The sequence below is a fragment of the Carcharodon carcharias genome, chromosome 21 (assembly GCF_017639515.1).
Source record: "Carcharodon carcharias isolate sCarCar2 chromosome 21, sCarCar2.pri, whole genome shotgun sequence".
Lineage (NCBI taxonomy): Eukaryota > Metazoa > Chordata > Chondrichthyes > Lamniformes > Lamnidae > Carcharodon > Carcharodon carcharias.
Window position 1 is genome coordinate 8,288,132 of NC_054487.1, and position 21,781 is coordinate 8,309,912.

The window sequence follows — 21,781 nt, forward strand, 5'->3', positions numbered from 1 at the left end:
ATTAGCTTGGGTGTCAGTACTACTAGCCCAGTGAACTTACCACAAGGCCACTATCTCCCACTATATGCAAATGGAGTTCCCAAAATGGTTTGTTGGGAATCTCGAACCGCCTTTAACCCGCCTTGAAAGTCGAGGGAAAAAAATTCCAATAGTTTACCCCGCCATTGGGAAACAAATTTTTTGCCCCCCACCAAATTAAGTGCCCCTGCCCGCCACACCACAATACCAGCTGCTGGTGAGAGCAGGAAGTTCAGCCCCAGAAGTCCAAGGGAGAGCTTAAGGGGCTCCCTTGCTGTTTTGAAGGCTGACAGTTGGAAAGTGCAAATATAAGGCAAAAAAACTCTCAAGTTTGCAGAAATTACCTCCAACATCTTGGAAATCATCTCCAAAGGAGTGAAAGCACACTCTCAGATCAAGCCCAATATAAGCAGTCTGCCTGTGGCTTTGCTGCTTACGCAAGTAAGCAGATGTCATATCTCAGCATTTAAAGCCTTTCTTGCCTGTCAATTGCTCAGCCCTGCCTTCTCCTCTTGTTCTAACTGGCAAGTTCAAGGAAGCCCCGGAATTACGTGCAGAAAGTTAAAGGCAGAATCCAGGGTCAAAGGTGCAGTCCATTGCCATTTGACATATTCAAGTTGCAGCTCTGCTGGTCCCACGGGGGCTTCCTGCACACAGATGCTTTCAGGTCGAAGATGGAAGTCAGCGGATTCTCGCCAGCTTCCTAACATTCCGGCAATTTCTGATACACCTATGCACCCTGGCAGATTGTCTTCTTCCCTCTGCTGTGAGGGTGGAAACCTTTCTCTCACACATGTGTAAATAGTGAAGAACATTTACACAAGGCAGAAGAAGCAAATCGTTGCTTAAATTTTTTAAAATTGAGCCAGTGTAAAAATCCATAAAGCACATCATTAAATGCATGTTTTTTTTCATGGCAGTGATTTACAGTCACAATTTAATGTAACATTATTTGTTATTCTGGATATACCATCCCAACTAAAGGAAGTTCCCTTCACATTTTATTTATAACTGGTGAAGATGTGGCCAGTTCTGAACAGTTCTGTTGACAGTGTTTCTTGTGTTGAATTCTGCTCTATTTGAGCCAGTTGCCAGTTTGCCTACTAAATGCTGGATCAGGATTCTTCTGGCCTAAACCTTCCATTTCCTGTTGAATCATTCACTTGACTCCAGTTGGTTTCTTTCCTATCAAACGTCAGTCGAGTATTTAAGGAATTGTACATCAGTACATATGAACAAACTTATGAAAATACGAATTAGGAGTGGGAGTAGGGCATTTGACCCCTCGAGCCTGCTTTGCCATTCAATGAGATCATGGCTGATCTTCTTGAGACCTCAACTCCACTTTGCTTCCTTACCCCACTATACCCTTTGACTCCCTTGTCAATCAAGAATCTATCTAGCTCAGCCTTAAAAATATTTAATGACCTTGCCTACATCGCTCTCTGGGGAAAAAGAATTCCACAGACTCACAACCTTCTGAGAGAAAATTTCTCCTCATCTCCATCTTAAAAAGAAAACCATTTATTTTGAAAATGTGTCCCCTAGTTCTAGTCTGTCCCACAAGGCAAAACATCCTCTCAGCATCCACCCTGTCAAGTCACCTCAGGATCTAATATGTTTCAATAAGATCATCTCTCATTCTTCTGAACTCCATTGGATACAGGCCCAACCTGTATCCAACCCTTCCTCACAGGATAATCCCCTCGAGCCAGGACTCAGTCGAGTGAACCTTCTCCGAACTGCTTCTAATGCAGTTATGTCCTTTCTTAAATAAGGAGGCCAAAATCGTACACGGTGCTTAGATGTGGTCTGAGAACTGTGCTTTATAGATCAGTGGTAACTCGATAGGTTTTATATAGGCCCCATTTGCTAACGGGTCTAAGACTTCATATTAAAAATTCTAATTTTTGTGTTTAAATCCCTCCAAGGCTTCACCCCATTCCATCCCTGCTACCCCCTCCAGCCCTACAACCCTCTGAAAACTCCGCATTTCTCCAGTTCTGATCCTTTGTCCATTCTGCATTTCACTCACCCCGCCATTGGCAGTCATGCCTTAGCGTCCTAGACCCTAAGCTTCTGGAATTCCCTCCCTAAGGCCTCGATTTTCATCCTTGAGATGGGTAGGGGAAGCTGGGAAAAATTCCTGGCTCGATCGCCCACCTTGGGAGAAAGATCCCAAGGCAGGATCTTCGCTGCTGGGGAGAGGATGCGAGCTGGAGTCAGGCCATTAGTTCCAGTAAGAAATGAGAAGCTGGTGGAGGGGCTGCAGGCAGCTAAGGCGGGCTCTTTAAAGGGCTCCCCTCAATGCCATGGGACTTTATCCCAGAGAAGAAAAATTCAATCCAGCCCTCACACCTCACACCCCCATTACCCTCCAAACATTCTTCAAGCCCCATCCATGCCACCTCATGCTCCCCACACACCCCCTCAGGCCCCTCATGCCCCCCACATCAAGCTCTCCCCTTCCACCCAACCCCTATTTCCTCTCATGTCCCAAGCTCTGGCACTTTCATGCCCATTGACCCACTATACACCTTCCAGAAGCAATAAACACCACAATGAAAATTGGGATGTGAAATAAAACCTTGAAAAAGTGTAATCTTTTGATCACTTTCCCCTATGCTTGAAAGAAGCCTGGGCAAGCTAGTTCATGTGTCAATCATCTACATCCTTTGAAGTTTCAAAAACCACAAACCACAAACACTTGAAACCACTTACTTATGTCAACCAACACAGTGAAAATGGCCACAATGATCAGAGATCCTGAGTTGTCAATCAAATCTGGGGAGCAGATGTTCTTTTACTCTAATAGATGTCTGGGCTCTCAGCTAAGTGTACATAATGAGGCTTGCCATATGTGACCTCCTGACAGGAAGCTGCCTGCACCCTTTAAAGGCACTCCCTAAAATCGTGCCGCTGGGGATTGGGGTCGGGAATCTGGAATTGGGACCCACCCACCATTTTTAAAGGGCTCCCATGTCAACTCGACTTGGTGAAAATCCGGGTCTAACTGTCTCAGGGCGGAATTGTTCCAGATTTACACTAAGTGTGGTAGTGGGTGTGAAAAAAGGTGTTTTGCAGGCAGCCGCAATGGCAGATTTCCATATCGTCCCCTTCCCACTCCCTAAATTATGCAGTCATGGGAAAAATGCCGGATCCCTGGTGGCTGGCCTCCGATTTGCCCGTCACACCATTACCTCAGCACTTCCTCACTCCAGGCACCATATCTAAACCACAGCCAAGCACACACTTCTCAATGCTTGTGGCCCTGGGCTGCTCTGGTGAAGACATGGCCCCAAAAGCCAAGAAGAGTGCAGCCCCCCCCAATTCAGTGATGCATCCCTGGGAGGCCTTTTGGATACCGTGGAGGCCTGCCACGAAGTCCTCTACCCCTGCCCTGGCCAAAGGAAGCCCATCAGTCTCACCACTCCGGCTCGGGAGGCAGTGGCAGAGGTGGTCAGTGCCAATGCTGCACAGAAGTTGTCGGCCATCTAGAGCAGAAAAAGGATGATTGATCTCATCTCTGTCGCCAGGGTAAGACAACCATCTCATCGCTCTAAACTCACACACTCACAAGTCCATCACACGTTCACTGGCATCTCACTCACTGCCAGCTCAAGGGGCATCACCACTCCCTCTCTCACACACACCCTCTCATCTCCACCTGGTCTCATCTCCTCTGGAGTTCTCCTCATTCTGTCCATGCTTCCACTCAGCACACACACAAGCCTGGCATCCTTCTCATTGGACCTGGCATACACCTTGCTCGCACTCTCTCCATCTGTTTTTATGCAGGACAAGATCGCATACAATAAACGAGAGAGGTCTCAGACCAGGGATGGAGTGCCGGACATCAAGCTCCTCACTCCGTTCAAGAGTCGCACATTGGAGTTGGCCAGAGAAGGCGTGGACTGTTCATGTGGCAGTGGTGAGGTCGGAGGCAAGCATCCCCATGAGGATCCTGGACCACCTCATCCCGCTGTCAGTGCTACTCTGAGTCCATTGTTCCATGTGTAATGTGGCTGCCAAGCAATAATAATCTCCACTTTCTCTCCTAGGCACATCTGCCAGGTCACCCTCAGGTAACCTTGACCCCGAATACAGCGCCAAGTGCACCTCAGTTGAGGACCCTGAGGGCAGCAGCGTTGAAGACCTGTCATTGCGCTGATCAACACCCTCAACGACTGCAGCGGCATAGACCTCGGTGGGATCTAGATGTAGATCAACTTCCGGATCACAATCTGGTGAGCACAGCAGGCAGAGGCAGTGACATCCTTAGTTGCCAGCACTCGGCGTGCTTCTGGAGGCAAGGAATCTGCTGAGTCTGAGTCAGATGGTGAGGCTGTGGACTCGGCTGCAAAGACAATCACGGGAACATCAGGAAGAGATGTTTGTTGCACTCCTCAGATTCTAAAGGACAATGGAGGAGTCCATCCACCTTCAGTCCAAGGTGATAGTGCCAGTGTGGCAATGCACCAAGGCCAACATTGGCAGGATGGTGGTTGCCATGGAGACCTTGGTCCAGGACATCACTGCAGTACAAGTTGAACTCCATCTTTGATGCCATAGTTGGCCTCCAACAGTGTCAGCGCAAGAGGGGGTGCAAGGCAACCCGATCTCACTCCAACTTCCCCTTTCTCATCAAGGAATCAGCTAGGGGTCATCGGGCACGCATAGGGAGGAGGATCAGCAGCTGGACACTCTGGGACCATCCACCCAGGTGACACCGGGAATATCCTGGCCGTTCCAACTATCCTCTTCCTGTGACCCCATCATCTCCAGCTCCAAGGCAGGACACCCTAAACAGCTCTTGGCCTCCAGAGGACGCCCGCTAAAGTCATCACAGACAACAGGGTGTTAGCAGTCAGCAGGCTGCCTCCACCTCCAGTGTGGATGTCGGGGGAGCACCAAGACATAATGGCAGGGTTTGGAAGGTTAAGAAGATGTGGTTGCACCACGTGGGCACAGTTGTTAATCATTTGTGCATAACATTCACTATTGTAAATAAACTCCCAAGAATGTCTCCTTGTCTGTGGCTCCTTGTTGTGATGAACAGTGTTCGTGTCACTCAGATGTGTAACCTTGGTTCCTGCACAAAATAAAGGCAGGTGTCTCAGTCCAGGGCTGTTTCCCTGTGCAGTGTGTAACCTTCAGACCACAGTGATGGTCCAGCCTCACACTCACTGGACACATTAGTGATGCCTGCACCTCGGTGATGCTTGTTATTGCTGCCAGAATGTCATAGGCAGGCGTCACAGAGTTCCATCATTCTCTCTGTGTGCACTCTCAGCACCTTTGAGGTGGGGCTGGTCCCCATCTCTGCAGCATCAGTGTCCGGTGACGCTGTGCTCCTGAAGGGGTCAGGTGCTGAAGGCTGACAAAGGGTCTGGGGCGTCTGCGTCTCCATGATATGACCCTGATCACAGAGCGCAAGCGAGCTGCCCTCGGCCAGACAGGGGTCAGGCAATCACAGAGACCATGAGTAGAATTTCACCCTTATCGGGCAGGGGTGCCCGGGGACCCTTGAGAAGGTGACTGCCGCCTGCCCTCGAGACAGGAGGTGATTTCACGCTGGCGGGCCAGTTAGGGCCTGCCCAGCAAGAAACGTGGGCAGCAGCTGCCTGTGCGGGTGGGGGAAGGAGGGCGAGTGGGGTGAACAGGAACTTCATGTTTACGAGTGAACTCTTGAAAATCCCGAGGCACAGAGCTGCCTCAGGGAGATGAGAGTTTAAAAAAAAATAAAGAAATTAAAAATGTTATAAAACATGTCCCCTCATGTGACTCTGTCACATGAACAGGGAGATGTTATTAATTAAGTTTTAAACTTTTTATTTTATTTTGATTTGCTTTAGGAAACCTCACCGAGCCAGTGAATGAGGTTTCCTAAAAAGTGCAAAGGCCGCTTGGCCTTTTCGCCTGCCCCCCAACTGGAAGGTTGGACAGACAGTGAAGAATTTCTTTTTATTACCTTGTTAATTGGCCTTAAAAAGACCTTTAATTGTCGGCGGGCGCACTGCTGGCTCCAGCCTGCCCAGCCAAAACATCGGGCGACTGTGCATTGACATCAGGACACTCGCCTGACGTCAACCGGTGTCTGTCATTTTGCGCTCGAGCGGGTCGGGCATGTGCCCATCGAGGTAACAATGTTGCCCCATGTGAAGGCCTATGACCCTGACCGCAGAGCACAAGCGAGCTGCCCTCGGCCAGACAGGAGTCAGACATTCACAGAGGCTGGTGTGGAGATCTATGCAGAGTCCTCACTGCATGTCACCATCGTCCTCCAGGAATCTAGCGACTATTAGGGGCCTCCACAGCATCTCCATGACAGGAGCCTTATCACAGAGGGTATGTGCACTGCCATCAGCCACAGGACTTAAATATTCGCTCATGCAATGTGAAGATCTATGAAGTGTCCTCACTGCATGACGTCAACAACCTCCTGGAACCTTGCGACTATTAGGGGCCTCCACTGCGTCTCCATGACAGGGGCCTGAGCACTCAGGGTGTGTGTGCATTGTCATCAGCCACACAGGAGTCAAACGTTCACAGATGCAAGGTGAGGATGTCAGGATTGTCCTCACTGCATCTCATCATCATCCTCCACCAGTCCTGCAGCTATCAGGGCCTCCGGTGCACCTGATAGCTCGCCTTCCAGGATCTCATCACCTTCATCTCCTCCTTGTCGGCGGAGATGTGCCGCTCTTCTGTCTCCTCCCCAGCCATGTCCTTCCCCCCCCCCACCCCCCGTCACAGCGCCAGGCTGTGTAGCACGGGACAACCTACGCTGATGCACAACACCCTCTGGGCACCGTGTTGTAGTGTTCCACTGAGCCTGTCAAGGCACCGGGACCTCATTTTCAAGATGTCAATCGTTTGCTCCACCAAAGTCCGGGTTGAGGCATGAGCCTCGTTATCCTGTTGCTCTGCTGCAGCCTGAGGCCCTCTCATGGGCATCATCAGTCACGTTGTCTGTAAGTAGCCCTTGTCTCTGAGGAACCAACCCAACGGCCTCTGTGGACCTTGGGAAATGTCAGGAAAAGGAGACCTACTGAGAATGTAGGAGTGGTGGATACTCCCTGGAAATCGCGCACAGACCTGTACAATGCGTTTGTGGTGGTTTCAGTCCACTAAATATCCAGTGAGTGGAAACCCTTGTGGTTGACCTAGTTGACTGCTTGTTGCCACAGAGATCTAAACACTGCGTGAGTGCAGTCGCTGACACCCTGCACCTGCGGAAAACCAGAGATCTGTGCAAATCCCAGCGCTTCTGCTTCCTGGCTTTCCTGATCCCGGGCGAAATGCACAAAGTTGTGTTGCCTTCACAAAGAAGACATCCTTGACCTCCCGGATGCACTTGTTGGTGGAGGCTTGTGAGATTCCACACAGCTCACCTGTGGAAGGAGCCATAGGCATAAAAATTGAGAGTCGTGGTCACTTTCACAGCCACTGGCAGGAGATGCCCTCCATGTCCCTGTTGCACCAAATCCTGCAGCAGGTGGCATATGTGACACCTAGACACATGCAGTCTTTGGCAACACTGGTTCTTGGTTATCTGCAGGAATGACAAGTGCTGTCTATAGACCCTGGGTCTAGCAAGGCACCTGTGAGTGACGGCTCACACAGGAGGCTCTGCCGCACCTTTATCTTGAGGATGGTTCTCCTCTCGTTGGTGAGCCAGCCACCTCCCTCGCACTCTTCTCCTTCTTCTCTGCTCCCTGTAAACCATGACATTTATGACTAGATCACCAGGCTCCATGATCCTGATGTGCTCTTCCTGCAGGATCAAAGAGAGAGACACGTGGGTTAGCATGTGTGTCCTACAGACCTCTCTTGGTTAAGTCACTTGGCTATGCCCTTGAAGCATGCAGAAGAGTGTTGGCCACCACTTGGATGGCCAGTGTGTAGTGCTGTCATTGGCCGTCCAAAACCCCACCCTCCTCTGCCTCACTCCACTTGACCGATTGGCGGCAAGTTGGCCACTGGACTTCGTGCTGTGCTCTCAGCTCAGGCACAGGCATTCTCCTAACCTGCACTGCAAGGCTGTGCTGTTATCTTGAACCATAAGATAACTGGTCCAAACCTGAATAAAGGCATTGCAGGGCGCTGTGAGTGCCTCCACCAGTGACTGTCCCATAGCCACCTTGCACAAGGGGATTGTACAACTTACCCAGTCATCCAATTGTTCTGTAGCCCCCAAAAATGCTCATTAATTTGCAGTCTGCGCCCAGGGGGTAAAATTTTCTGGAGCATTTGGTGGCACTTTCATGCTTTTGCGTTGCTTGAGTGGGCAGAAAAGCTTCAGAGGCCCCACACCAAGCCTGTCACTGGAGCTGCAGCTGAACAGTCTCAGCTGCAGGAGAATGCACAATTTTGACAAGTTTTTCCAAGTGTGCAGCCGCTTCCCTCACCCTCACCCCTTTCCACCCTCCCTGTCCCAACCCCGGCATGTGCCAGTGTACTTTCTTCAGTCTGTGCCGTCTAGCCCCATCCTCCCTCCCCTCTCTGCACTGAACCCCTTGTTCCAGCACCACATTGAAAGCCAGCCGGGAAAAAGCGACAGACCTGTGACCCCTGCAAATGCATGGCACCCCTTCCGTGATGTCCTGTGGGCAATCCCCATGAGCGCTGCATCCACCTCCAAGCTTCCCTCCAATCTCAGCCTGCCAGGTGCATGCCTTTTAAGGTTGGTCGTAAATCATGCCGATCTGAAGTCACACCACATGGGAGGTAAATTTGACATGGTGGGGGGGGTGGGGGGGTGGGGGGGCGGGGATTGGAATACACACCAGACATCACCGTGTGTCATTTTACACATCGGCGAGTGGGCCCTGAACCGAAAATTCTGGCCAATGTTTCATTTGCTTGCACGGTGTCAATTTTTGTTTGAATGTGCTTCTGTGAAATGCTTTGGAAAATCTTTGTAAACTAAAGGCACTGATTGTACGCAGGCTCTTGATGTTGCAAATTTTCAGGATCTCATCCCATTCCCTAAACTGGAACATACAAATTCCTCATGTACCCTGCGAAAAAAGTGTCTGTGCACGTCCAAGTTTTATACATGTTAACATTCTCTCAGTGCCAGATTCATCAAAGTTTTGTACATCCATTTAATAGTTATTTGTGGATCTTCATTCCATTGCTGGCTAATTAATGAGAGGTTGAGCTAATGCTAGTGTTGGGGACTGCGTAATACATTTGGTAAGAGAGCTCAATGGGGGAAACTGTAATTGGATTTTTGGCAGATAATCGAGAACTAATTTTGGACTTGAATTTTACTCTGAGAGTGGGCTCCCCACAACCCAGCATAAATTTTGGGGGAGAGCCCACCTCTGCTTAGCTGGATCACCCTGCTTTAATTTTGGGGGTGAGAGCCCTTTAATTAGTATGAGGCAGGATGTCCATCCATCTACAGGAGGATGTCCTACCTCATACAGCTGCTGGCCAATCAGCTCTGCACACAGGCAGTGCCAAGCAGTTCTGGTGGTCACTGCTGGTGCTGCAGGTAGACCAAGGCAGTGGTGTACAGCGATAGATTCGAACATTCAGGTAAGTCCAGGATCTCGCTGGGGCCTGTCAGCCTACCCCAGCTAGGGGAGGTGAGGGCATATTGGATAGTGCAGTGCGGAGCTGGTGAGGGAGTGGTGGACATGGGGAGGCAAAACTGTGGCTGGGGTGGGGGAGGTGGGTGCTCCGATTGACACAGGGGCCAGGAAGGAGGCATCAGAGACCTTTCACTGAGCAGTAGCCCGCTGGGGTTAAACCTGCCGGACTACATGTTGGACGCAGGCTTCTCCTACTGCCCGTTATATCGGAGCAACAACGGGACGAGGCCCCCTTAAGGGCCTCAATTGGACCACAGGCAGGTGACACACCTGACGCCTCCCTGCCCGAAAAATCATGGAGGGGTCATGGTCAGGTGGCCCAGCAGTGGGTACACTGCCATTGGCATGCTGCCCTAATTTACAGGTCCACCTGCTGGTTTTCCTGCCCACAGGCGGCCGATAAAATTCAGTCCTTTGTGGTAGTATCATACAGTGTAACAGTTGTATGTTCCCATCTCTTTGGACATTAAGGGGATTAATGGAATATGGGTGGGGTGGGAAAGGAGAGTTGAGCCATGCTCTCTTGAATGCCAGAGCAAGCTCAGAGCGCCCTTTGACCATCTCCTGCTCCTATTGCTTTTTTTCTATGTGTGGTATATCTATGAAACATTTTTTGTTATAATTTTGGTTATATTCTTTGAGACTAGTATAGATTCAGATTTGGCTAATGTTTTTATAGCATTTTAAGATTGTTCTATCAACAGAGCTGCTTGCCAATTTTTTTATGAAATTGACCAGTGCTGCTCCCTCATGTCGACTATCCTAACCTCATCTGTTATCCTCCCTCCCAACGTCCCTGAGTACAGATTATCCTTCATCCATGAACATCATGTTCTCTATTAGTACAGCTGAAGCCTATTAAATCGAGGTGCCCCATTTGTAACCAATGGTCTCATATCAGATCACTTACATTAAATGCAGAGGTTCAAGAGGTTCATCTGTGAGTTAGACTTTTATGCTTTGTTAACAGTAATTGGGCATTAACTTTTGGTTCATACTTATACAGAACAGACATGCATTTTAATTTTATCTGTGCGTTTGTTGATGAGTTCTAATAAAAATATGTTGTCTCTTGGGAATTGATTGAAACATGAGTGAAGAAGGAACTCCCTTATATAAAATAATTTCCTTATTAAGTATCTCATTAACTCATGTGAACTGTACTCCTAACGTAAGTCCACAACATTGAGGAATGTCCCACAGAAGCTTTGGAAAGTAATACATTTTGTGTTGGGGCAAGGGAGTATCCAGGAGTAATTTTGTGAGGTCCATCTGGGTTAAAGATCTACAATCCCATTATAAAACGAAAGAGAATTTATAGTACCATCTTTAGTCTGTTTAAAGTAACTTCTTCTGCTGAGTTTTGATTAACTATAGGAGTTATCTCGTTAATCTTCCTGCATAAGAGTCAGTATGGAGACTCCCAGTTAAGAGGCGTTCAACTATAAAGCCCCATTTTAAGGTTTGTCTTTCATTTGACCTGCAAATAATTATTTCCAATTACCAGCCATTACCTTTGATTGGAATAGCTCCGCGCCAGATGCTGTACTAATAAATTAGTGACTGTACAATCAGTGAACCTGGCATCTAGTAAAATGATGGCGGGAACACAAAGCTGGAAGAAATTTCCTTCAGCCACATCCCAGAAGCACACATGGAAGCAATGAAGTCAACTTGCTTGGATGAGGTTTGCCTGTGGGAGATCAGAAAATCGAACACACTCTTCCCTTTCAAGTCTACTCAACCTGTACTGCCCGTGGGTTTCTTTTCTGGGCAACTTCACACATTAACTTGGGTAATTGCTGACAGAAATGCAGGATTTCCACTGCTGCGCTAAACGGCTTTGGAAGGGGCAGGGAGGGGTAGTAACTACATTAAATGTGCATAATTTTTAATACTCTTAATTGTCACTGCAAATTGCATTCCAGGATGACAGCTCTTTGGCACTGGTCATATTTGAAGTAATCTAATTTTGCTAACTTTAATGAATCTCTGGTACTAGTAATGGTCAATGGAACATAAATCCTGCCAGACTCCTGTTCCGTGTAACTTCACACCAATCCCATATATCATAAATTTCGGTTTAAAAAACGTCAACAATTAGATGCATTTGGAAGTGGCTCCATGGGAATGCTCCTAGTGTTTGATGTGCAACTAATGGAAGATACTTGCGGAACCAAAAGTTAATGTGATATGATTAACCATTTTGTATTGAGATATTTCTCTGTTGGGCTGACTTTGACTTTCAGTTGTGCATTTATTCTTCTTTTTGACCCTAAATACAGGTTCAGCTATATTTCTCCTGTCTGCCAGATGACAAGGTCCCTTATGTTAACAGCCCTGGGGAGAAACACAGAATTAAGCAGCTCCTGTACCAACTACCACCCCATGATAATGAGGTAATAAAAATCATTAAAAAAAACACAAGTTCCACTCACGCACACCAGACACTCGGTATTCTTAGGCCCGTTACAGACAAGGGCAAGAAAGGCAAAATCCCCTTCTCTTGTCTTTTCTACCTCTTATGGTTAACCAGATTTTTGTGTAAAATGTTTGAAACTGTCTTGGAATGACATCTAATCCCCAAACCCACAATTACTATGTTCTGCAAACTTGAATTTTTTCACTATTTGCTCTGAAGCAAACATTTCTTGTGCTTTTATTATGTTGTATTTGTATTTAGCCTCACTTTCTAGTTACTTTTATGCTGTTTGCTGCCACATTGTAACTGTCGTCATGTGCTTAAAATTCCGAACATTACTATGAGAGAGAAACAGAACGCACTGTAGCAGTGAGATTCTTGGACTTGAAGGAGGCATTGTGTTCTTATGTACTTGTCAGAAAGGAGGACCCTTTCTTGAATAAATAAGCCACAGCTCATGTTTTAATCCAGTCCGCAATTCACAATTACAAAAGGCCTTGTAGTAAAACAGAAATGTGCTTTCTGGCAGGGGGCTTAAGTTGTAAAGGACTGCTAACAATTATCCCTTTCTATTTAAAGTCTTTCTTCTTTAGTCATTTAAGTGTCTTTTGGTTGGGCCTCCGCCTTTTTTTTCAAATCCAGCTCTTGTCTAGCTGCCTGTATTAGCGCAGCTAATATTCTGCAAAGTGCATTTGCAGCTCATATGTCCCTCTTTAATCAGAAGCTGCTGCTGGGTTAACATGACTGCATAAATTCTCCACTGAATCCAACCTAGAATTTTTAAGTAGGCATTAGTAACCTAATCCACCACGTGTAAGCAACACCTTAGTAATATTAATACTGTATTTTATATAAAATTGGAAGCATTGTCACAACAAGCCCTTAATGTTCTGAGTTGTAAAAATACACAGGTGATTGTCTAGCATGGATGAGATAGGATTTCCCCTATTTGCCTTTTGTTAGTGTTGTAAACAATAGTGGGAAGATTTCCTCTGGCCACAGTCTCCATTTTAAAAGACAGTTATATTGGAAGTGATGACCAGAGGAAACTTTCCTGTTAGGTTTAAGTTGTCACCAGCACACAGCAACCAAGGAAACTGTCTGTATAATAGCAGCATTTATTTTAAAAATAAAATATTTTGTCAATTTTTCCCAATGGAACTATTCACTTCCTCTTCTGCTCCATCAAAATATTCCCATTTAATCAGTCCAGTTTTTTCTCCCATCCTCTGCTGACTGGCGTTGGTATGTGATTCCAATGCCACTTATTTATTTATTTAATGAACGCAAATCCCCAAAGCCAAGTGATAGCTGAGTTTAAAGTCCACCACTTAATCTGTAAAGGGGACACTCCTCGGTAATATGCAGCATTGTTTGTATCTCTCCAGAAGGGCATAAAGGGTCTGTACTGAGGCCCCAGCAGTGGAGGTTGGCTGCACAGGGGTTTTGGTCTATCCTGAACCTGCTTAGCAAGGACAGCTCTCGCTGTGGTAGTTCAAAGTCTGCCATTCAACAGATGGGGCTTGTCACAAGGAACTTGTTAATCACTTTCTTGATCCAAGTGATGTCTGCTGGTAGATCTTGCTCCATATGGATCTGTATTCACATTGCACCCCACCCTGTCAGTGCCCAAGCCCCCTGGGGGGGGTGGGGGGGGCAAATGATCCTACCAGCAGACTGGATTCCAAGAGAAACTTACAGAACTCCAAATGAACCACCATGGAGGATCCCCCAGAGAACCGGCAGGTCTCAACCTTAAACAGCCCTCTGGCTTTATGGCAATAGGGCATGCTGTCCAAATCTTACAACTTAATATTGAGGGTATGTCAGCTGCCAAGCGAAACCTCTAATGCCAGTAAGAGCCCTCTGCTACCTTGTGTAGCTGGGCAATTCCTCTTGTGTGAAATTAGCTTTAGACAGTGTGTGTTGGCAAATTAGTGAACTGTGGAGCATATTAAAGAGAAACCTTTTCCTCTCATTCCTTGACCACTGTTCACCAGCTGTCACTGGATGGAGATCAGGACCGGGAATGTTGCCCAGTTTGGTTTTCTTTCCCAGCCCAGGATGCTGAGGCCAATTATGATGCCCCCGTGCCCACCCAGCTGACAGCAGCTATCTTCACGCAAACTGGGGATTGAACCCGGAACCCTCTAGTCTGTAGCAATTAACTTCTGTAGCAGGCTTCTACAATCAGAAAGTGAACAAGGAGGTTTAATATTATACAAATTTGAAAGCTGAAGGATCTACCTTAATAGACCACCAACATGGGGTGCCGCGGATTAGCAGATGTTACCCCACTGAGCCCTCTGTCCTACAAATGCCTATGTTGGGAGTGCTGAGCTGAAGTGGGACACTTCAACACAGGAAACGTGAGAGCCATCTGCAGATCACGATGCACATTTCCTGATTTACAATTCAGAGTCACACTGGTAGAGGCCTGAAAGCATGTCCCCGGCCCACATTTTGGCTGCAGGAGAGAAAAACTAAAGGCTAGATACCCTAAAAAATATTGTTGGTATTTTTGTGTTGCCCTGTACACTTGCTTAAGAAAAATTGCAGTTATGCAACACCATCTCACCGCAGCATAGGAAAGAGGGGGCTAGGGTGCTTGGGAAGGATAAATTGGAGATTGTAGAGCTGACAACTGTTGTGGGAGCACGCAGCTGGAGAAGGTGAACCCTGAAGATACCCCTAATACTAATGCAAGGGTGGAAAAGGAGGGAGTTAGAGCATCCCATGTGGATGCAGGAGAGAGTAGGAGTCAGGAAGAGTCGGTAAAATGACAGCTTCATTGAGGGGACAGGAACACAAAAACAAGTAGGTAATTTCACCCATCCCACCCACCTCCATAGAATCATAGAATGGTTACAGCTCAGAAGGAGGGCATCCTGCCCATCATGCCTGTACTGGTTCTCTGCAGCACCAACTTACCTAATCCTAGTACCCTGCCTTTTTCCCTTGTTCTTTGTTTTTGCCTTGTTCTGCAAATTTTTTCTCTTTGGATAATTATCTAATTTTCTTTTGAAGGCCTCAATTGGATCTGCCTTCAGTACACTCTCAGGCAGTGCATTTTAGATACAAACCACTTGCTGCGTTAAAAAGTTTTCCCTTGTGCCACAGTTTGCTTTTTTTGCCAATCAGCTTAAATCGGTGTCCTTAAATTGAATTTTCCACCAATGGGAACAGTTTCTCTCTATCCACTGTGCCCAGACGCCTCATGATTGTGAACACTCCTATCAAATCTCTTTACTCTTCACTTCGTCAACTTATCCATATAACAAATGTTCTTCATCCCTGGAACTATTCTACCATTCTCGTGAATCTTTCCTGCATCCTCTCTAATACCTTCACACCTTCCTAAACTGTGGTGCCCCGAACTGAACACAATAAAACAAATTGAGGCTGAACCAGTATTTTAAACAGGTTATCATAACTTCTTTGTTTTTGTACTCCATGCCCTACTTATGCAGCTCAGGAACACCTATGCTTTATTAAAAGCTTTTTCAACCTGCCCTGGCACCATCAATGATTTGTGCATGTATACCCACAGGTTCCTCTGCTCCTGCACCACCTTTAGAATTGTATCCTTTATTTTATATTGCCTCTCCTTATTCTTTCTACCAAAATATATCACCTCACACACGTCCACCCATTCCACCAGCCTGTCTATGTCCTCTTGAAGTTTATCACTGTCCTCCTCACAGTTCACAATACAAGTTTTGTGTCATTTGCAAAATTTGAAATTATGCCCTGTACACCCAAGTCTAGATCAATAATAGATATAGCAAGAGAAGCAGGGATCCTAACACTGAGCTCAGGGGAACCCCACTGTATATCTTCCTACAGTCTGACAAACAGCTATTCACAATTACAGTCTGTTTCCTGTCACTCAGTCAATCCCTTATCCATGCTGCTACTGTCCCTTTTATTCCATGGGCTTTAACTTTGCTGGTAAGCCTGGCACTTCTTCAAACATCTTTTAGAAGTCTATGTAGATCACATCAGCTACATTACCCCATCCACCCTCTCTGTTACTCCATCAGGAAACTCAAGCAAGTTAGCTAAATGTGATTTGCCCATAAAAAATCTGTGCTGGCTTTCCTTGTTTAATGCACATTTGTCCAAGTGACTATATTATCCAGATGACATGATGATCCAATCATCTGCAATTAGTATGGACCCACTGGGGATTGGTCCAGTGCTACATTTCTGAGTTAAGTGCTTCAGAATTGGTTTAATTGATGCAGGTTAAAGGTTACTTGTCAATTTTTTTAGGTGCGTTACTGCCAATCACTGAGCGAGGAAGAAAAGAAAGAATTGCAGCTCTTCAGTGCCCAGAGGAAAAAAGATGCATTGGGAAGAGGAACAATCAAACAGCTACCAAGAGTCCAAATGCATACAGCTTGTGATCAGGTACAAGGAAGCAGTTACCAAACAAGCACTATATTCAGTTTCTTTGATGTCACTGCTTTATGCTGGATATGGTTCCCACCAACACAGCACGTGACCATTGTGAGCTAACCAACCTTACTTTGGCAAGCATTTCAATCCCTGAAATCTTAACAGCCAATCACAATCTTGTCCTCATCTGATATTCATGTACCCATGGGTACTCTTCCTAGCTAGGGTCACTGGAAAATTGTAACATCTCCACTGTCACTGAACCAAACGCCTTCTGGTCTGAATGGCTCAGCTTTGCACTGAAATTACCAATTAACCACACGGGAAAAATCCATAACTGAACTTTATTTTCTCACTGTATTGCAACAGCTAAGGATTATCATTGAGATTCCCAGTAAGATTGATCATGCTCACCTTCCCTTTTATGCTTCACTAAGCTTATCCAGTGAGTAACTGAGTCATAGAGACAAGAACATGCTAGGTTCACTTTACAGATCAGATAACTGATAGATTGCAGAGTACAATCTATGAGTGATCTCAGCTGCAATGCTACAATTGTGCCCCTGAATCAGGGATTCTCTGGGTGGTGGGGGAGGGGATAGCAAGCAGCAATTCAAATAAGTTTTCCAATGTTTGCTATTCTGATAGAAATGAATGTGTGTGAAAATCTCATGAGAACAGAGTTAGCTCACCTATAATGATCCCTTTGATTGAATAGCTACACACACAAGAATAACACAAGCTATCGAACTGTATCTGGCAACTGTAAATCAATATCCCAGTAAGGAGGTAAGACCTTCAGGGCAGGAGACAAAATTTGCAGAAATATGGAATTGCTGGGTTCACTGTGGGAAGCCTATTCAATGAAAGCAACCAGCAGCTTTTTGGATTCTCACAAATGGTATGAAAAAACTAAGCATTACATGGCTTGCTCAAACTTAACTAGTATAATCGACTATTTGCGACAGCAGTTTAAGAAGCCCATAGACACTTACAGTGCTGCCAATGCATTAGCAAGGGATTTAATAGTGTACCTTAACATACTGAAGTACAGACATTCTTCATCCTGTTGGTGTCGTGTTAGGCTGCTTATCTCTCTCCAGCTGCACAGGACTGAGCCATATTGTGTGCCTGTAGGAGCTTTGAGTTCCATTCAGCACCAGAGCAGAATGTGGTGTGTGGTTGATTCCTTAATGTTACAGATCTGAAGAGCAATTATTGGGTCCCATGGATACTGTAAATAGGCTTTAAAGATGGGGTTGGTTTTTGGTGAAAAGCCTTTGATGTTTGTAAAAACCTAAATCATCGCCACTCGACTTGCCTTGCTAAAGTAATGTCATAACAGAAAAATGGTCTCAACAATTCTGAAAGGTGCTGTTGATGTGACTCTGGATGAGCCATGTTATGCGTTTACCTGGGTCCGCTCGTTACCGTGTTCGTTTTTGTTTCTTATTCGTAAAAGTTTCTCTCGGATCGTTAAATCTGTCCTCAATGTAATGTTGGAGGGGTATGAACAGGAATGCAGTTTTTAATTCCCACCCACCCTGATCCCCAACCCCCCGATTGTATCTTCCAGTGTGAGGAAAAGATAAATGGAGGTGAAGTCGCAATATTCGCTTCCAGAGCTGGCTCTACTGTTTGCTGGCACCCAGCGTGCTTTATCTGCTCAACCTGCCAGGAGCTCCTTGTCGATCTTATCTACTTTTACCAAGACAGAAAAATCCATTGTGGCAGACACCACGCTGAACTCCTGAAACCCCGCTGCTCTGCCTGCGATGAGGTGAGATGAGGTGCATGGACAATGCAGCAGCAAACTTCTGAAGTACAAATTTAATGTTAAATGGCTGTCCTTAGAAGCTGTCCCCTTTCCATAATAATAGGGAGATGAATATGTGGCATTTAAGGTGAACTATTGTCAGAGTATATAAGAAATTGAAGAATGTACATTTATGTAGCATCTTTCTCTCAGTGGGCCCTGAGTCTTTGGAACTCTCATCCTCAAAAGTCAGTGGAGCAGATTCTTTGAATATTTTTAAGGCAGAGCTAGATAGATCCTTTTAAGCAAGGGGGTGAAAGGGTACCGGGGGGGTACAATCAGATGATCCATGATCTTATTGGATTGCAGAGCAGGCTATGTCTGCTCCTAATTCGCATGTTCTTTCATGAGCTCAGGACAGCAAAAAGCATTTTACAGTCAATGACGTACTTTTGAAGTGTCGTCACTGTAGCAATGTAGGAAATGCAGCAGCTGGTTTCCACACAGCAAGCTCCCACAAAAAACAACATGATAATGCCTAGATAATCTAATTTAACCTGATATAACCGATTTTAATTTCTCCACCACTGTCTTCAGCTACCTAGGACCTAAGCTCTAGAATACCCTCCTAAACCCCTCTATCTTGCTTTCCTCCCCCAAAACAATCCTTAAATCCTTGGTCTCTGACCCAGCTTTAGGCCATCTGCCCTAATATCTCCTTATGTAGCTCAGTGTTATATTTTGCTGAATAACGCCTCTAGAAGCACCTTGTGATGTTTTAGTATGTTATAGGTTCTTTATAAATACAATTAGTGTTGTAATCTGTGTCAGTGATGTTGGTTGAGAAATAAATATTAGCCCAGGACAATAGAGAGAGCTTTCTCGCTTGTCTTCAGATAGCATGTTCTGAATTTTTGTATCAACTTAAGAGGGTAAATGGGCCTTGGTTTAATGTTTCATCGTAAAGGTGGGACCTCTGAGAGTGCAGCACTCCCTCAGTACTGCACTGGAGCATCAGCTTTGATCTTTGTGCACAAGTCTCAAAACCATAAAGAAAAATATTTTTTGGCAGTTCACAAATGTACAAGTTCCACAAGACAGAGGACATTTACTGAGTATTGGCTACAAACCCTTATAATAATAGTGAAGCGGTTAAATGTAAATCGGGGGTTGTTGGGGGGTGGAGGGCTCTGCAGTTTAACTGAGGTGCAGTTGAGTCAATCGGTACAAAACATGTCAGAGTCAGTCTTTGCCCTGTGCTGCTTTCACCCATCTTAACAGAAACAAGAATACAATTAAGGATGGGGTAAAAATAATCAGCTTAGGCTAGCTACTCCAGTTGGTTATTCGGCTATTCAGTCTGGGCATGTGTGGGTATTAGGCACAGATGGAATTGGACTTGACTATGATGCTATGAGAAGAATTCAGCAGGATTCAGGGGTTTCCAGCCAATAATCAAGGACAAGACTGCTGGTGGCTGGTGGCTTTTATAAAGGGTTAACAGATGAGACATGCTAATGTATGACATAGATGATGATGTACCACTGACATCAGTCAGTCATGTGTTAGACTCTCTCTCTTTCTCTCTCTCATGGGAGAGACAGAGAGAGGTTGGAATCAAGCCTAGGGGCAATGTGCCTACTCTGCAACATTTTTAGACGTAGTACTAATAAAAGTGTAAAGCAGACACCAGAGTAGGTCTACAGTCTGTCTACGAACCAAGTCCCATGCCTAGAATCCAAGGTTGAAGGAGACATCTCAGAATATGGTGGCAGCATTGGAGACATTGATGTATAGAACATCAATTGGCGTTATCGAAGGAACCATAAAGTGAAGAAACCTTTGAAAGCAGGTCATAAAAGATTCAGAGGAAGAAGGAGGCACACTGAGGAGATGTAATGATGACCGTACCTAATGAGCATTCCCTGCTCTTGTCCCGTCCACTTGACTGCATTGAGGGCCTTCAGGAGAGGCCAGAAGTGGGAATTATGGAAACGCCATTTTCTCTGTTAGCGAACAGCATCAGGCCTTCATGAGAAGGAGCAAAGGCTTCATGTTAGTTCCTTTCTTTATGCAGCAGAGCTAATGGCTGATGACATTCTCCTAAGGCAAGGGATACAGGAGTCCACCGCGGGCTTTTTTAAGTCCATTCTTAAAGCCCTTGACACTTATTTTAGCACTAATCAAAACTTAGTAATTGAGTGAGCATTTTTTAGCGAGCAGTCACAACAACCTGGGGAATTGATTGAATTATTTCTAACCAACCTATATTGCCCAGCTAGTTCTTACAGATGCGGGGTGCTGAAGGACAAGCTAATCTGTGATTGCATAGTTGTGGGTGTCCAGAATGAAAAACTCTCCGACTTTCTGCAGACCAAAGATGATCTTACTTTGGATCAGGCAGTCCCGTATGCGAGGCAGACCGAGCTTAAAGCATTTAAACGGGCTACAATTTGGGGCGACTCTGAGGCTTCACATGACTCCGTAGATTGGGTAAGACCACGAGCAGCAGCCCCACCCGCAAAACCAGGCGAGAGGGTGGGCAACTCCACGCCAATAGCTATTTTGAGATGCTTGCGTTGTGGCGCAAAAACCCTGCATAGACACCAAGACTGCCCAGGGGGCGAGGAATGTTTTCAGTGTAGCAAAGCTGGACATTTCAAGCTTTTCCACAAATCCAGTCATTTTAATTGAAGTCGAAGACCAGAAAGTATTTATGAAAGACATTCCATCCAATAAATAGATAAGCAAGAAAAATATGAAAATACAGAGTTCCTAGGGGAAGTTGCTAGTCTTAATCCAGACAAGTGGTCAGTTACAGTCCAAGTTCAAGGTTTCATTGCTACTTTTAAAATTGATACTGGAGCTGTTGTTAACATATTAGCAGATGACCTTGACTGGCTTCAGCCAATGACCATTCATCCATCAGACATCATGTTACAAGGTCCAGGCAGCATAAATCTTCCAATCAAAGGCAGCATTATTGCTTCTCTTCGCTACAAGGGGCGATAGACAGTTGGTCCTCTCTATGTTCTTCACAATCAGGGTACATCCTTATTGAGTGGCAATGTTGGCATGCTTCTAGGAACCCTAGCAAAACCAGATGATGCTCAACATTTGAATGACTCACCCTCTTTCCTGTAACAATCTTCAACGTTTTTAGAAGCAGTGGAAATTCAGCCTTCAGAAGCTGAGGCAGTTTATACATTCAGCAGTAACTCCTTTCTTTCATGGAGATACTATCTACTAGACTCAGGGCAGAGATTGAAGTTATGAATTTCTCAGTCAATCATGAAGTAAGGCCAGCGGTGGCAGATATAGAAGGCACTGCAGCAGACAGTGACCATCCCCATGAAGACTAGCTGGACCTGAATTGGCTCTTCCTAGAAAGTGACGAGCAAAAATCCCAAATGAGCAAATATTCAGTGATCCCTTGGAGGGGGAGGTCCTAAAGGATGATTTGTCTTTCCAGTTGGTGGATGCACTATATGAAGCCTCTGTTGCCTTTAGAGAAATCACCTGTGTTTTTAGTGGCTGAGCAGCATTCAGATCTTAGTTCCACTGAACTTAGCGATATTT

The 21,781-nt window shown here is 45.8% G+C and overlaps 1 protein-coding gene across 4 annotated transcripts in view; it reads left to right on the forward strand.

The window, feature by feature from the left end:
• The window catches only part of prickle1b (prickle homolog 1b), a 197,758-nt gene that overhangs the window by 164,675 nt on the left and 11,302 nt on the right, over nucleotides 1–21,781 (forward strand). For all 4 annotated transcript variants that reach the window (XM_041216207.1, XM_041216208.1, XM_041216206.1 and 1 more), the window contains exons 3-5: nucleotides 11,909–12,022; nucleotides 16,321–16,458; nucleotides 18,023–18,226. In XM_041216207.1, the coding sequence (XP_041072141.1) occupies nucleotides 11,909–12,022; nucleotides 16,321–16,458; nucleotides 18,023–18,226 (456 nt within the window). The remainder of the gene's footprint in view (nucleotides 1–11,908; nucleotides 12,023–16,320; nucleotides 16,459–18,022; nucleotides 18,227–21,781) is intronic.